Source organism: Phyllobates terribilis, unplaced genomic scaffold (assembly GCF_046119375.1).
Source record: "Phyllobates terribilis strain yellow unplaced genomic scaffold, ASM4611937v1 Scaffold_1__5_contigs__length_1240528914, whole genome shotgun sequence".
Lineage (NCBI taxonomy): Eukaryota > Metazoa > Chordata > Amphibia > Anura > Dendrobatidae > Phyllobates > Phyllobates terribilis.
The window spans coordinates 386,705,064-386,723,466 of record NW_027362761.1 but is presented as its reverse complement, the minus strand read 5'-3'; the positions used below and the strand labels follow the sequence as shown (position 1 = coordinate 386,723,466).

Here is an 18,403-nt window from a genome sequence, read left to right as displayed (position 1 = left end):
TTAAGTGTCCAAACTACAGGTGGTGTAGCTTGCTTAACAGCTGGGATAATCCGCTGACTAGCAGACACTGCTAATAGGCACAAAGTATTTCCTGGGCTAGATGCAGTTAAAAGTTTGTAATTAGATACTCTCGTTGGATGCTGAGAAAGCACTCCATAGAGTCTCCTGGCACGCCATATATTATTCCCTTAAAAAGCTTGGGGTTGGGGTCTAGGGGACCCATTTATAGGCAAAATCACGGCCCTGTATCGCAATAAGTCACCTAGGCTGAAGATAAATGGAACATTTTCATCACCTTTCATAATCACCAATGGGACAAGGCAGGGATGTCCTCTGTCCCCTCTCTTATACATCCAAGTGACGGAGCACCTGCTCTCATCAATTCGCCATAACCCCAATATTAGGTGGATTGAGGTGGGAGGCACCGAGTACAAGTGCTCTGCATTTGCTGATTATGTCCTAGTATATATCACTCAATCACATATATCCATCCCTGCTGTTATGGCTGAAATAGATCACTTTGTTACATGGTCAAATTTTAAAATTAATGCAGCGAAGTCTGAGGCCCTCGATGTCTCCCTCCCCAAATCCATACAGGATTCCATCCAGTCCAACTTTCCCTTTGCCTGGCCCTCACAGGGTATCAAATACGTAGGAATTCGTATTCACAGAGACCTCTCCTGTCTATGTTATCTTAATTTTGGGCCCTTTATTGAACAACTCCATACAGACCACGGTTGGCAAGTTAGAACTGTAAGATTCACTACGTGAACCACTGGTGTTTTGTGGAAAAGCACATGTACACTGTGTTAAAAATTATTATGCAAAAAGTGTTTAGGAGTGATAAGGTAAGAATTTTTTTTTTGTCAGTTAAACTCATTGATGGTGATGTGTGTTAGGGCTCTTTATATCACTGTAAGCAATTGCAGACACCTGTGCTAATTAGTTTGGCAGGTGTGTCCAATGAAAGGCAAGACTACTTAAGAAGGCTGTCCCACATTATTAAGCAGCCTACATTTTCTGCCAAAATGGGAAAGAAAAAGGATGTGTCGGCTGCTGAGAAGCAACAAATTGTGGAGTGTTTAGGTCAAGGCATGACTACAATCAACATAGCCAAGACACTTCATCCTGATCATCGCACAATCAAGATGTATGTAGCTGATTCACAGTACACATGTGTGCGTGCTGATAAGGGAAAATTGAGGACTCTTTCCTACAGGCAATTACGTCACGTTAAAAGAGCAGCGGCAAAAAAGCCTTGTCATAGCAGCAGACAAGTTTTTGAAGCTGCTGGTGCCTCCAACGTCCCCCGAACAACAAGATGCAGAGTCCTTCAGAGGTTTGCAGCTGTGCGTAAGCCATCCTGTCGACCTCCTCTATCTACTGCACACAAGCAGAAACGGCTCCAGTGGGCCAAACAATACATGAAGACTGACTTCAAAACTGTTTTGTTCACCGATGAGTGCCGTGCAACGCTCGATGGTCCAGATGGATGGAGTGGAGGATGGCTGGTTGATGGACACCCCACGCAAACATGGCTACGACGCCAACAAGGAGGAGGTGGAGTAATGTTTTGGGATGGAATCATGGGGAGAGAGATTGTCGGCCCCTTTAGGATCCCTGAAGGGGTAAAGATGAACTCCATAATGTATGTGGAGTTTCTAAAACAGCACGTCCTGCCATGGTTCAAGAAGAAGAACCGTGTATTCCGCAGCAAGATAATTTTCATGCATGATAATGCACCGTCTCATGCTGCACATAATACATCTGCATCTCTGGCTGATATGGACATAAAAGGGGACAAACTTATGGTGTGACCCCCATGCTCCCCTGACCTCAGCCCAATTCAGAACCTTTGGAGCATCATCAAAAGGAGGGTCTATGATGGCGGGAGGCAGTTCACATCTAAGCAACAGCTCTGGGAGGGTATTCTGTCCTCATGCAAAACAATTGAAGCTAAAACCATCCAAAACCTGACAAATTCAATGGACGAGAGACTTCAGAAGCTCCTTTCGAACAAGGGGTCCTATGTTCAAATGTAACATCACCTAGAATAAAGTTTTGAGTTGAAAACTGTTTGATTTCAGTTTCTAATAACCTGCTAATGCTTATAATTTCAAAAATAACCATTTTTTTGAAAAGGTTGATCGAAGAGTGTGGGGGATCTAAGAGTGTGGCAACCCAGTAGTCAGGATTACTTCGAATTCTGACAATCTGAGGGTCATGTTGCAGGTAGTGCAGCAAGAAGGCACTCATGTGTCTTGCGAATCTAGGAGCCCTAAAATTATTTTCCGGGCTAGATGCAGCTAAAAATTATTATTAATTTGAAAGCTGGTGGAGCTTAGTATAGATGGCCTAATAGAATCAGTACTGCAAACTGCTACAAAGCCCAAATTATTTTCCAGCCAAGATACAGATAAACATGTTTAGTAATTTTAAATCTGGTGGAGTTTAGTATAGATGGCATAATAGAATCAGTACTGCACACTGCTACAAGGCCCAAATTATTTTCCAGACAAGATACAGATAAACATGATTAGTAATTTTAAATCTGGTGGAGCTTAGTATAGATGGCCTAATAGAATCAGTACTGCACACTTCTACAAGGCCCAAATTATTTTCCAGCCAAGATACAGATAAACATGATTAGTAATTTTAAAGCTTAAAATGGTTGGTGAGGTGATTTTAACAAATCATAAAGTCTTTACTCTCCCCAGGATGACACAGGGGTAGAAAAGTCGTTTAGGATCCATGATTTGTTCATCTTTATGAACGTGAGTCTGTCTACATTATCAGTGCATAGCCGCGTGCGCTTATCTGTCAGCACACCACCAGCAGCGCTGAACACACGTTCAGACAGAACGCTGGCTGCGGGGCATGACAAGATCTCCAAGGCGTAAGTGGTGAGCTCCGGCCATTTATCCAGATTGGAAGCCCAAAAAGAGCAAGGGTCCAGTGACACAGTCATGGCTTCAATGTTTACTTGGAGATACTCCTGTACCATCGTCTCTAGGCGTTGACTATGTGTCAGACTTCTTGTCTCCTGTGGCCTTGCAAAGGATGGGCTAAAAAAGTGGTGAAATGATTCCGCAAAATTGATGTTACCAGCAGATACTGTGTCTCTGTTACGTTTTGAGAGCTGAACACTCGACGGTCCCACGGTTGGCAAGTTGGAACTGTGAGATTCACTATGTGCACCACTAGTGTTTTGGGGAAAAGCACATGTAAGATTCGGCAACAGTCTCTGCTGATACTCCTGCATGCGTGCATCTCTTTCTATGGCAGGAATAATTTCTGCAAATTTACTTTTGTACTGGGGATCTAACAGTGTGGCAACCCAGTAGTCAGGATTATTTCTAATTCTCACAATTTGAGGGTCATGTTGCAGTTAATGCAGCAAGAAGGCACTCATGTGTCTTGCGCATCCAGGAGCACCAAGTCCCTGTTGTGTTGGTGGCGAGGTAACAATCATGCTTCCTTCCTCTGCCCTCTCCCCCCAACCTCGCACAGCAGAAATGTGATCAAGGTCTCCCTCATCTGATGAGTCTTCCATCAGTTCGTCCTCCACTTCTTCCTGGGCTCCTGCACCTTCCTCACTAGTTTGGCTGCTACCATGCGCCCTGGTAAAACCATCTCCCCCACCCTCACATGCCTGCCGCCTTGGTGCTGCCGACCGTCTGGACCTTGCAGATGTTAGCCCTTCCACATACAACTCCTCCTCCTCTACTTCCTCCACCTCCTCCTGTGCCACCACCTGACTCCGAATTCTGTTTAACATGTGCTCCAGCATGTAAATCACCGGAATAGTCATGCTGATAATGGCATCGTCAGCACTAAACGTCTTCATCGCCATTTCAAAACTGTGCAGAAGGGAGCATAGGTCCCTGATCTGAGACCACTCCTCCAGTGTGATTTGCCCCACCTCTGGATCTCGTTGGCCCAGACTATACGTCAGAACATATTGCACCAGAGCTTGTCGGTGCTGCCACAGTCTCTGCAACATGTGCAGAGTTGAATTCCACCAGGTAGGCACATCGCATTTTAGCCGGTGAAGTGGCAGGCCCAACGACTTCTTTAGAGATGTAAGTCGCTGAGCTGCGGGATGCGAACGGCGGAAGTGAGCACACAGCGACCATGCCCTCTGCAGAAGGCCATCTAGTCCGGGATAGTGGGCTAAAAATTGCTGGACAACTAGGTTCAACACGTGAGCCATACAAGGCACGTGTGTGACATTGCCCCGGCGAAGGGCCGCACACAGGTTTGCAGCATTGTTGCACACGGCCTTCCCTGGTTTCAGGTCCAGTGGAGACAACCATTCATGAAACTGGTTCTCCAGAGCTGACCACAACTCCTCAGCTGTGTGACTCACATTTCCCAGACATTTCAAAGTAAAAACCGCCTGATGACATTGAGCCCTGCTGCCAGCATAGTAAGGAGGTGTGCAGGATCCCTTCTGCGCAGTTAGAAAGCTTGTGGCATGACCAGACAGGCTTTGGGTGCTGGTGGAGGACCGAGAGGAGGTTGAGGAGGCAGAAGCAGTGGAGGAAATTTGAGATAAAGAGGATTGACGCACAACTCGTGGGGACGGCAAGACTTGGACAGCAGCCCCTTGTCCTGCTGTCACCATAGTTAGCCAGTGCCCAGTCAGCGACATGTAACACCCCTGTCCATGCCTACTCGTCCAAGTGTCTGTGGTCAAATACAGCCTGTCACACACAGAGTTTCTCAAAGAAGTGGTGATGTTGTGTGCGACATGCTGGTGGAGCACAGGCACACCTTTCTTTGAGAAGTAGTGCCGACTGGGCATCTGGTACTGGGGCACTGCGACGGACATAAGGTCTCGTAAATCCTCTGTGTCCACCAGGCGGAAAGGAAGCATTTCTGTAGCCAAGAGCTTGCAGATGGTGAAATTCAACCTCTTAGCTTTCTCATGGCTAGGAAGAAATGGTCTTTTACTTGTCCACATCTGAGGGACCGAGGGCTGGCTGTTGTGCTTAGACGGGGTTGAGAAGGGTGTCCCCGGCAAACTGCCGGTCTGTGAGGAAGATGCAGGCGGACATGTTAGGTTGCCTTGATCCAAAGGTGTTGGACAGCGCTGAACACCAGCTGGTGTTTCCACCTCCAAAGAAAATGATGACCTGCCAATCACGCTGGCTGTTGAGGGTAAAGAGGTGGCAGGTCTGCGACCCAAAACAGGTGTGACTGCTGTCCCCCCAGTCACAGAGGATGAAGAGGCCACGGATGCACAAGATGTGGTAGACGGTGGTTGGCCCGGCCGGCTAGGCCGCATTGTAGCACAGTGAGCTTCCCACTGCAACTTATGCTTCATATCCATGTGCCGGTACATGCATGAAGTACTCAAACTATGTATTTTTTGGCCTCTACTTAGCTTTTGCTGACAAACGTTACAGATAACACGAGTTGGGTCATCTTTATCGATCTGAAAAAATGCCCAGGCTATGCAAGGCTTAGCGCCCATGCGACCTGAAGAGCCACCACGACTTGTGGTCAGAGGCAGAGTTGTGTTTGAGGATGCAGTTGTTGACGTGCTTCCAGTACTATGTCTCTGTCCAGGAAGGCGCAACCTGACCTCGTCGTCACTAGCATCCTCCTCCACCTCCTCTGCTGACCTCATCTCTTGGCTGACTGTGGGTTGACAGTAAGTGGGATCTCCAACCTCGTCATCATCACCCTGTGTGTTATAACACCCGTCGTCCTCAGAGCCAACCTTTTCCTGCCCTGACAAAAAAACTAAAGTTGTCGCTCCAATCAGGTATTTGAGTCTCATCATCGTCTTTCTCATTGTCTCCACCAACAGGAGTTACAGTTTGGGAACGAGGGTCTACATTATGGTCAGAACCTTCTGCGTCTGGTCCTGGATCCGACTCATAAAGATTCTGGGCATCAGTGCAGATCATTTCCTCGTCTGGATTCACAGAAGCTCTGGAGCTGACCTCTGATTCCCAGGCTATAGTATGAGTAAAAAGCTCTGCAGACTCAACCATCTGTTCTACCCCATACTCAGACGGGCAGCTGGAGACTTGGGAGCTGTGAGGAAGCAAGTGCGATTGGGGTGACACCTCTGAGGACTGGAGTATTTGTGATGTTGAGGTGGAGGAGAGCCCACTTAAAGGAGCACTTGATATCCATTGAAGCACCTGCTGTTTTTGTGCCTCATCTGGAATTTGTAGCGATTGGCGTGGCCGTAAGAAAGGGATCTTATCACATTGTCTGCTAAAAGAAGTAGACATCTTAGTTTGGCTGGAAGATGGTCTTTCTTCTGCAGATGTTACTGTTGCTTTAAAACCTACCCCACGGACACAACCTTTTTTTGCCCTTCCCAACATGCCTATTTCACTTTCCACCAGCAGCAGGCCTTTTTCCACTCATTTTGGTGGTTAACTAATTGACAACTCTGGAGTTGTTTGCACAAAAAACAATGGATGGGAACCGAGCAGAGCTGAGTGGCCAAACTGTGGTATTAGCCCAAAAGTATTGGCTGGGTTAGATGCAGATAAAAATTATTTTGAATTTGCAACCTGCTGGAGGTTAGTATAGATGGCCTAAGAGAACAAGTCTCACACACTGCTAGAAGCCGAAATAGTTTTTCAGAGCTAGATGCAGAAAAAAATTATATTGAATTTGCAACCTGCTGGAGGTTAGTATAGATGGACTAATAGAACAAGTCCCACACACTGCTAGAAGCCAAAATAGTTTTTCAGAGCTAGATGCAGAAAAAAATTATATTGAATTTGCAACCTGCTGGAGGATAGTATAGATGGACTAATAGAACAAGTCCCACACACTGCTACAAGCCGAAATAGTTTTTCAGAGCTAGATGCAGAAAAAAATTATATTGAATTTGCAACCTGATCGAGGTTAGTATAGATGGACTAATAGAACAAGTCCCACACGCTGCTACAAGCCGAAATAGGTTTTCAGAGCAAGATGCAGAAAAAAATTATATTGAATTTGCAACCTGATGGAGCTTAGTATAGATGGACTAATAGAACAAGTCCCACACACTGCTAGAAGCCGAAATAGTTTTTCAGAGCAAGATGCAGAAAAGAATTATATTGAATTTGCAACCTGATGGAGGTTAGTATAGATGGAGTAATAGAACAAGTCCCACACACTGCTACAAGCCGAAATACTTTTTAAGAGCTTGATGCAGAAAAAAATTATATTGAATTTGCAACCTGATGGAGGTTAGTATAGATGGACTAATAGAACAAGTCCCACACACTGCTAGAAGCCAAAATATTTTTTCAGAACTAGATGCAGTAAAAAATTATATTCAATTTGCAACTTGATGGAGGTTAGTATGGATGGACTATTAGAACAAGTCCCACACACTGCTAGAATCCGAAATAATTTTTCAGAGCTAGATGCAGAAAAAAATTATATTGAATTTGCAACCTGATGGAGGTTAGTATAGATGGAATAATAGAACAAGTCCCACACACTGCTAGAAGCCAAAATAGTTTTTCAGAACTAGATGCAGAAAAAAATTATATTGAATTTGCAACCTGCTGGAGGATAGTATAGATGGACTAATAGAACAAGTCCCACACACTGCTACAAGCCGAAATAGTTTTTCAGAGCTAGATGCAGAAAAAAATTATATTGAATTTGCAACCTGATCGAGGTTAGTATAGATGGACTAATAGAGCAAGTCCCACACGCTGCTACAAGCCGAAATAGGTTTTCAGAGCAAGATGCAGAAAAAAATTATATTGAATTTGCAACCTGATGGAGCTTAGTATAGATGGACTAATAGAACAAGTCCCACACACTGCTAGAAGCCGAAATAGTTTTTCAGAGCAAGATGCAGAAAAGAATTATATTGAATTTGCAACCTGATGGAGGTTAGTATAGATGGAGTAATAGAACAAGTCCCACACACTGCTACAAGCCGAAATACTTTTTAAGAGCTTGATGCAGAAAAAAATTATATTGAATTTGCAACCTGATGGAGGTTAGTATAGATGGACTAATAGAACAAGTCCCACACACTGCTAGAAGCCAAAATATTTTTTCAGAACTAGATGCAGTAAAAAATTATATTCAATTTGCAACTTGATGGAGGTTAGTATGGATGGACTATTAGAACAAGTCCCACACACTGCTAGAATCCGAAATAATTTTTCAGAGCTAGATGCAGAAAAAAATTATATTGAATTTGCAACCTGATGGAGGTTAGTATAGATGGAATAATAGAACAAGTCCCACACACTGCTAGAAGCCAAAATAGTTTTTCAGAACTAGATGCAGAAAAAAATTATATTGAATTTGCAACCTGATGGAGGTTAGTATAGATGGACTAATAGAACAAGTCCCACACACTGCTAGAAACCGAAATAGTTTTTCAGAGCTACATGCAGAAAAAAATGATATTGAGTTTGCAACCTGATGGAGGTTAGTATAGATGGACTAATAGAACAAGTCCCACACGCTGCTACAAGCCGAAATAGTTTTTCAGAGCTAGATGCAGAAAAAAATTATATTGAATTTGTAACCTGATGGAGCTTAATATAGATGGACTAATAGAACAAGTCCCACACACTGCTAGAAGCCGAAATAGTTTTTCAGAGCAAGATGCAGAAAAAAATTATATTGAATTTGCAACCTGATGGAGGTTAGTATAGATGGAGTAATAGAACAAGTCCCACACACTGCTACAAGCCAAAATAGTTTTTAAGAGCTTGATGCAGAAAAAAATTATATTGAATTTGCAACCTGATGGAGGTTAGTATAGATGGACTAATAGAACAAGTCCCACACACTGCTACAAGCCGAAATAGTTTTTCATAGCTAGATGCAGAAAAAAATTATATTGAATTTGCAACCTGCTGGAGGTTAGTATAGATGGACTAATAGAACAAGTCCCACACAGTGCTAGAAGCCAAAATATTTTTTCAGAGCTAGATGCAGAAAAAAATTATATTCTATTTGTAACTTGATGGAGGTTAGTATAGATGGACTAATAGAACAAGTCCCACACACTGCTAGAATCCGAAATAATTTTTCAGAGCTAGATGCAGAAAAAAATTATATTGAATTTGCAACCTGATGGAGGTTAGTATAGATGGAATAATAGAACAAGTCCCACACACTGCTAGAAGCCGACAAAGTTTTTCAGAACTAGATGCAGAAAAAAATTATATTGAATTTTCAACCAGATGGAGGTTAGTATAGATGGACTAATAGAACAAGTCCCACACACTGCTAGAAACCGAAATAGTTTTTCAGAGCTACATGCAGAAAAAAATGATATTGAGTTTGCAACCTGATGGAGATTAGTATAGATGGACTAATAGAACAAGTCCCACACGCTGCTACAAGCCGAAATAGTTTTTCAGAGCTAGATGCAGAAAAAAATTATATTGAATTTGCAACCTGATGGAGCTTAGTATAGATGGACTAATAGAACAAGTCCCACACGCTGCTAGAAGCCAAAATAGTTTTTAAGAGCTTGATGCAGAAAAAAATTATATTGAATTTGCAACCTGATGGAGGTTAGTATAGATGAACTAATGGAACATGTCCCACACACTGCTACAAGCCGGAATAGTTTTTCAGAGCTAGATGCAGAAAAAAATTATATTGAATTTGCAACCTGCTGGAGGTTAGTATAGATGGACTAATAGAACAAGTCCCACACACTGCTAGAAGCCAAAATATTTTTTCAGAGCTAGATGCAGAAAAAAATTATATTCAATTTGCAACTTGATGGAGGTTAGTATAGATGGACTAATAGAACAAGTCCCACACACTGCTAGAATCCGAAATAATTTTTCAGAGCTAGATGCAGAAAAAAATTATATTGAATTTGCAACTTGATGGAGGTTAGTATAGATGGACTAATAGAACAAGTCCCACACACTGCTAGAAGCCAAAATAGTTTTTCAGAGCTAGATGAAGAAAAAAATTATAATGAATTTGCAACCTGATGGAGGTTAGTATAAATGGACTAATAGAATGATGCTATGCCCAAAAGGTTTTACTTCACTAGGTGCAGTAAAAAAATTTGTATTCTATACACAGGTGGTGTAGCTTACAACACAGATAGGCTTCTCCACTGACTAACACACACTGCAAGAGGACAAAAAGGATTAGCTTTGCTAGATTTAGCCAAATGCTGTGAAAAAAACTTGCACAGCACTGGCACAGACCTGCCTTGCAAAAAGTGATAGGAACTGATATAACCTAGCCCTGAAAAGGACTGCAATTACAATTAGTCTTTACTCCCAACCTATCTATTTAAGAGCACAGACCTGCCTGATAAAAGTGATAGGAACTGATGTAACCTAGCCCTGAAAAGGACTGCAAATACAATTAGTCTTTACTCCCAACCTATCTATTTAAGAGCACAGACCTGCTTGATAAAAGTCGTAGGAAATGATGTAACCTAGTCCTTAAAAGGACTGCAATCACAACTATTCCCTACTCCCAAGCTATCTGTAGATTTGTGCGAAAATTGGCTTGAAATTAACAAAGTATAGCGCACACAGCAACAGCGATGCCGTCTAACACGCAGCTGCAGCAGTGAGAAAATGGTGGCGACGGGGAAAATGGCTGGGTCTTATGGGGCATGGACTTGTGACATACACTGCCAATGACTCATGCCCTTGCTTTTGTGAAAAAAAGCACTTCGCTCCGTGTGTGCGCTGCTGATAGGCTGACAGATTGCACCTCCCCACTGTAAATGCGGGAAAGAGAAAAAAAAATGGAGATCTTCATTATTTCTGCAGAGATCCATCCCCTGCCCCTCCCCCCACCCCGCTGTACACTCAAACTGCGTATTAACATTAATTTTCAGCATTACTGAGAAAAAATCCAGTTATGATTTTGGTGCACGAACAGTTATCGAACATAACCTCGAACAGCCGAATTTTTTTCAAATCTTTCGTGTTCGCCGAACGGCTCGAACACCGCCCAAAACAGCTCGAATTTAAGATTGGCGAACAGTTCGAGTTGAACACTGCTCATCTCTAGTGGGGAGCAGTGACTTCCGACAGCTGATCTCTCCTTGTCAGCCGCGCATGGCAGTGACGTCATGCGGGGCTCACATGGAGAGATCAGTACGGGCAGACCGGACACAGAGCTGGGGGAGTGAAGAAAGGTGAGTAGGAGTGTTTATTTTTTTTAATGTACAGCCTGATGGGGATTAGGGGTGCCATGCATACTAGGACAGGGATTAGGGGTGCCATGCATACCAGGACAGGGATTAGGGGTGCCATGCATACCAGGACAGGGATTAGGGGTGCGAAGCATACCAGGACAGGAATGAGAGGTGCCATGCATAACAGGACAGGGATGAGGGGTGCCATGCATACCAGGACAGGGATTAGGGGTGCCATGCATACCAGGACAGGGATTAGGGGTGCCATGCATACCAGGACAGGAATTAGGGGTGACATGCATACCAGGACAGGGATGAGGGGTGCCATGCATACCAGGATAGGGATGATGGGTGCTATGCATACCAGGATAGGGATTAGGGGTGCCTGCATACCAGGACAGGGATGAGGGGTGCCATGCATACCAGGACAGGGATGAGGGGTGCCATGCATACCAGGACAGGGATTAGGGGTGCCATGCATACCAGGACAGGGATTAGGGGTGCCATGCAGACCAGGACAGGGATTAGGGGTGCCATGCATACCAGGATAGGGATTAGGGGTGCCATGCATACCAGGACAGGGATGAGGGGTGCCATGCATACCAGGACAGGGATGAGGGGTGCCATGCATACCAGGACAGGGATGATGGGTGCCATGCATATCAGGATAGGTATGAGGGGAGCCATGCATACCAGGATAAGGATGAGGGGTGCCACGCATACCAGGATGGAGGGATACCAGGCATACCAGGATGGGGATGGGGACCACATATAAAAGGAAGAGGGGCGGCATATATTCCAGGATGGGGGATATTGTTAGAATTGGGGGATATTACCCCTATACCAGTGTCAGCAGAAGACCCCCTCCCCCTTTAAAGTGCATCATGACCACATTTTTTGCCTACATTTTTATTTTTTTATTTTCCTCCTCTAAAACCTAGGTGGGTCTTATGGTCCGGGGCTTATAGTCCGAAAAAAACGGTACTTTCTTGGTATGCTGTAACACTTTTATCAGACACCACTAGAGCTGAATTTATGTATTTCCCATTGAGCTCAATACTAGCTAAGCAAATTCATATTCAGTGAGCTTCCCATATTGGTGGCTGCATGCTGCCAAAGTTATATAAATTATCAATAATAATAACAATAACAGTAACAATACATCATCTGTAGGGTAAAATTAACTTGTCTAAGCCAAGTTCATATTCCCTATTAAATAGCGAATTCTGCTTCACAATGAAAGGAAGAGCTAACAGTGGAGGATTAAAAAAAGAGAGAAAAATACACAGCACACCTAAGCAGATATATCATGAAATATAGGTCATCAACCCCAAAGAGGCCTCCTGTTTCAGCACTGGATGTCCTACTTCTGTTCTGTTGTTCAGCTTTCAACTGTGGTAGTTACCAAAAGGGCTTTTGAAAAGTAACGAAAGCAGATAGAGACGAAGTCTCCGATTCTTCAAGACCAGCATTGCTCATGCCGGTCTTTATAAGAGGGTCTGTTGGAATGAGATGCGCCTGATTTATTAGGAGGCGTGCTCCTCTTAAGGAATCAGGCATGTCTTAAAAGTGGTGTGTGCCTCGCTGCAAATCTTACTACAGTCAAAGACTGGAGTAAGATTTATAGTGGGTATGGAAAGTATTCAGACCCCTTTAAATTTTTTACTCTTTGATTTATTGCAGCCATTTGGTAAATTCTAAAAAGTGCATTTTTTCTCATTAAAGTATACTCTGCACCCCATCTTGACTGAAAAAAAACAGAAATGTAGACATTTTTGCAAATTTATAAAAAAAGAAAAACTGAAATATTCAGACCCTTTTCTCAGACACTCATATTTAAGTCACATGCTGTCCATTTCCTTATGATCCTCCTTGAGATGGTTCTACTCCTTCCTTGGAGTCCAGCTGTGTTTAATTAAACTGATAGGACTTGATTTGGAAAGGCACACACCTGTCTATATAAGACCTCACAGCTCACAGTGCATGTCAGACTAAATGAGAATCATGAACTCAAAGGAACTGCCCAAGGAGCTCAGAGACAGAATTGTGGCAAGGCACAGAGCTGGCCAAGCTTATAAAAGAATTTCGGAATTACTCAAGGTTCCTAAGAGCACGGTGGCCTCCATAATCTTTAAATGGAAGAAGTTTGGGAGCACAAGAAGTCTTCCTAGACCTGGCCATCCAGCCAAACTACTGAGCAGTCATGGTAGAAGAGCCTTGGTGAGAGAGATAAAAAACAACTCCAAGATCACTGTGGCTGAGCTTCAGAGATGCAGTAGGGAGATGGGAGAAAGTTCCACAAAGTCAACTATCACTGCACTGAAGCCCTCCACCAGTCGGGCCTTTATGGCACAGTGGCCCGACGGAAGCCTCTCCTTAGTGCAAGACATATGAAAACCCAAATAGAGTTTGCTCAAAAACACATGGAGGACTCCCAAACTATGAGAAATAAGATTCTCTGGTCTGGTGAGATGAAAATAGAACTTTTTGATGATAATTCTAAGCGGTATCTGTGGAGAAAACCAGGCACTGCTCATCACCTGCCCAATACAATCCCAACAGTGAAACATGGTGGTGGCAGCATCATGCTATGGGGGTGTTTTTCAGCTGCAGGGACAGGACGACTGGTTGCAATTGAAGGAAACATGAATGCGGCCTCTGGACCTCAGACTTGGCCGAAGGTTCAGCTTCCAACAAGACAATGACCCTAAGCAAACAGCTAAAATAACAAAGGAGTGGCTTCAGAACAACTCTGTGACCATTCTTGACTGGCCCAGCCAGAGCCCTGACCTAAACCCAATTGAGCATCTCTGGAGAGGCCTGAAAATGGCTGTCCACCAACGTTCACCATCCAACCTGACGGAACTGGAGACGATCTGCAGGGAAGAATGGCAGAGGATCCCCAAATCCAGGTGTGAAAAACTTGTTGCATCATTCCCAAGATGACTCATGGCTGTACTAGCTCAAAAGGGTGCTTCTACTCAAAACTGAGCAAAGGGTCTGAATACTTATGACCATGTGATATTTCAGTTTTTTCTTCTTTCATAAATTTGCAAAAATTTCTATATTTCTGTTTTTTTTCAGTCAAGATGGAGTGCAGAATGTACTTTAATGAAAAAAAAAAATTAACTTTTTAGAATTTACCAAATGGCTGCAATGAAACAAAGAGTGAAAAATTTAAAGGGGTCTGAATACTTTTCGTACCCACTGTATGGCATAAGCTACGTCACAGCGTGTCATGAATTAGACAAGCAGGCATTGCTATACTACATTCAGCACCCCATTTTGGAGGAGCTGGCTAAAACTGGCATGAATATACCAAGTGGCAAAATTTTGAGGCAACTCTGTGTTGCAAAAAATTTGGCAACTTTTCAAAACATTTTACAACAGATTTCTGGTTGGTTTAAATGCTTTAATGAATTTTGGCCTAAATTTATACCAAAAATAGGGGAAAAAAGCAATCACTGATCAATTGTGCCCTTCTTCTTACATTTGTGTGGTATTATATTTGGGCAAGGGATCAATATCACAAGAGTCTATGATAAAATAACCGTATTTTATCCATGAATATTACTGAAGCTTCCAAAAGTTCAAAGATGGTTACACTGATAACTGTAAATTAATTGATTATTAAGACAGGTTCTAAAGATGATTTTACTGGAATTTGACTGGCCCTCACCCCTTAATGAATAAGGCGCACCTACTACCAGGTGTGCTCCACTACCAGAAATGTATTCCAGTCAGGGACTGGAGTACATTTTTTTGAGTAAGTGATATCACTAAAGTGGTGTAACTTTTCATGAATATGACAGACGGGTACAGCCATACCCTGCCAACCAATGCTTCGCCAATATTGGCATATGCTGGCTGGAAGCGCTATTCCTGAGTTGTTCACAAATATTGCAACTTATCAAGGTGTTTTACCTAATTTTGGTATAAACACTTTAATAAATGGGCCCGTATATGTATCATGTCAATTACACAAAAAACACAGTTTCTGATTCAAAAAGGTTGTCTAATTTATTGTTTAATTTTTATTTTCAGCTGCTTTAACCTTCAAATGTCTTCAAGATCAGTGGCCAGTATATTGTAAAGTAATACGAGAGAAAAATCTCTGCCAAGACATGAGGTGGTACCAACGCTGCTGTGAAACATGCAGGGACTTTTATGCTCAGAAAATGCAGCACAGGAGTTGACCTTGGTTTTGCATGGATCACGGCCAATATTATATCTAAAACACACGCACACATTTCTAGCATATTACAACCAAACTTTTACAGATTTGAAGATTTGAAATTATTTAATCAATTCTTAATTTATTTTTATCCTTCATGTCAGGCATCAGCGTTCACCAATAACAGTGGCTTACATTTTTACAAGTCGGTAACATCCTTCTGTTCTGTGTTTAGATTGTAGACCATCTCACTGGCTGCAGCTTCACGTATACCATTATACATCTCTCTCTGTACTTTTTATGTTTAGGTTTAAATGAATGCCTATAACATTTCTTGTTCTCTTGAGGTCTAAGATGAAATTATGACCCCATTGGGAAAATTTACTAAGCACTCCCTAATTATCTTTTGCGAAAATGTTCCAAATCATTTAGGCACTGCTGCTATAATTGCTCCACGTTACTATTCACATGGCCCACCCCATCATTTCAGCAATTGCTCTTTATTAGCTATATTTCTATATCTTTGGCTTTGAAATTATTCAACATTTAATAAAAATCCATGCTGTCTACACTGCTAGAGAACAAAAGCTGTACCTTTTTGAGAATGGAGGATTTCATCTTCATATTATCACACGATCTGTTAAATGTGCTCCTTGCAATCAATTAAGTCTTGTTTATAGCAAATAATTGTTATTCACTAGCGTTTCCCTGAATTTGATAAAAAAAGATGCGATCAAGTGAAACACAAAGATTTTACTATCACCTTTCCAGTTTTCTGTTTAGTACTAAGAACAGAAAAATGCAAATGAGTAGAGGAAGGATCTGTCTCATGATGGACACCATTGGCACCTGGTTAACCCAATTGTCTATATTGGGATTTTTCAGTTTCTGTTATAGTGTCCAACATTTTACTAGAAAGAATAGAATGCTGTTTTCTTTTTTTCCTGATCATTTTATGGGATTTTTGGCACTGATGTAAATGTAACCTTATAAGGTTAAAGGGGAAGCATGTAATCAGACGTGTCCATGAGCCTCCTCCAATGCAAAAACACTGCAACTGGGAAAGCAGTTTTTCCATTGGAGGAGACTGAATGAGTCGGTTCACATGCTCCTCCATCAGCAGCCATTTTAAGAACAGGACAGTTGTGCAGTCGTTGAGGAAGACTGTACTAACAAGTGCAGGAGATGACCCCAACACATTTGTTAAAATAAAAATAAAGTGGATAACTTGTTTAAAGTCCTCATTTACTTAATGTTAAAGATATCCATTCTCCTGTATAGGATGTTTTTTTTAGAACTGCAAGAGATCAGATTGAAGGAAAAGGGAGTGGGCAAATATACATAGGGAAATATTAGAAAATATTTCCCTTTTTTTGAGCTATGATATGATTTTCTCTTTGGGAGACATATCAGACTCTAAAGGGTGTCATAATATATATATATATATATATATATATATATATATATATATATATATATACATACACACACATGTATTGTATGTACATATATATATATATATATATATATATATATATATATATATATAGACATATACAGTATATAGATCTATATACAGCTCTGGCAAAAATTAAGAGACCACTGAACAGTTTTCTATTGGAAAGCATGGAAAGACTGGTAGAAAGCATGCCAAGACGCATGAAAGCTGTGATTAAAAATCATGGTAAGTCCACCAAATATTGATTTCTGAACTGTTCCTGAGCTAAAACATGAGTAATTTGAGGTCTGAAAGCACTGTTTCTTTTTTAGTATTTTGACGCTTTATCATTTGCTGCAAATACATACAACATTTTTAGCTTTGAATTTTAGAGACATGTTGTCAGTAGTTTATAGACTAAAGCAACAATGTACATTTTACTCAAAAATATACCTATAAAGAGAAAAATCAGAGAAACTGAAAATTTTGCAGTGGTCTCTTAATTTTTGACAGAGCTGTATATTGAGATACAGTACAGACCAAAAGTTTGGACACACCTTCTCATTTAAAGATTTTTCTGTATTTTCATGACTATGAAAACTGTACATTCACACTGAAGGCATCAAAACTATGAATTAACACATGTGGAATTATATACTTAACAAAAAAGTGTGAAACAACTGAAAATATGTCTTATATTCTAGGTTCTTCAAAGTAGCCACCTTTTGCTTTGATGACTGCTTTGCACACTCTTGGCATTCTCTTGATGAGCGTCAAGAGGTAGTCACCGGAAATGGTTTTCACTTCACAGGTGTGTCCTGTCAGGTTAAATAAGTGGGATTTCTTGCCTTATAAATGGGGTTGGGACCATCAGTTGTGTTGTGCAGAAGTCTGGTGGATACACAGCTGATAGTCCTACTGAATAGACTGTTAGAATTTGTATTATGACAAGAAAAAAGCAGCTAAGTAAAGAAAAATGAGTCGCCATCATTACTTTTAGAAATGAAGGTCAGTCAGTGCGAAAAATTGGGAAAACTTTGAAAGTGTCCCCAAGTGCAGTTGCAAAAACCATCAAGCGCTACAAAGAAACTGGCTCACATGAGGACCGCCCCAGGAAAAGGAGACCAAGAGTCACCTCTGCTTCTGAGGATAAGTTTATCCGAGTCACCAGCCTCAGAAATCGCAGGTTAACAGCTGCTCAGATTTGAGACCAGGTCAATGCCACACAGAGTTCTAGCAGCAGACACATCACTTCAACAACTGTTAAAAGGAGACTTTGTGAAGCAGGCCTTCATGGCACAATAGCTGCTAGGAAACCACTGCTAAGGACAGGCAACAAGCTGAAGAGACTTGTTTGGGCTAAAGAGCACAAGGAATGGACATTAGACCAGTAGAAATCTGTGCTTTGGTCTGATGAGTCCAAATTTGAGATCTTTGGTTCCAACCACCGTGTCTTTGTGCGACGCAGAATAGGTGAACGGATGGACTCTACATGCCTGGTTTCCACCGTGAAGCATGTAGGAGAAGGTGTGATGGTGTGGGGGTGGTGTGCTGGTGACACTGTTGGGGATTTATTCAAAATTTAATTCATACTGAACCAGCATGGCTACCACAGTATCTTGCAGCGGCATGCTATTCCATCCGGTTTGCGTTTAGTTGGACCATC

At 42.0% G+C, this 18,403-nt stretch overlaps 1 protein-coding gene across 3 annotated transcripts in view; it reads left to right on the top strand.

Moving 5' to 3' along the window:
* Positions 1–17,308, top strand: part of ADAMTS19 (ADAM metallopeptidase with thrombospondin type 1 motif 19) — a 530,841-nt gene extending 513,533 nt beyond the window's left edge. For 2 of the 3 annotated variants that reach the window (XM_073676518.1, XM_073676524.1), the window contains one exon: positions 15,170–17,307. In XM_073676518.1, the coding sequence (XP_073532619.1) occupies positions 15,170–15,321 (152 nt within the window). In that variant the 3' untranslated portion in view covers positions 15,322–17,307. Of the gene's footprint in view, positions 1–15,169 lie in introns of all 3 variants that reach the window. The other variant, XM_073676530.1, reaches the window with a different exon arrangement.
* The last annotated feature ends 1,095 nt before the right edge of the window (positions 17,309–18,403 follow it).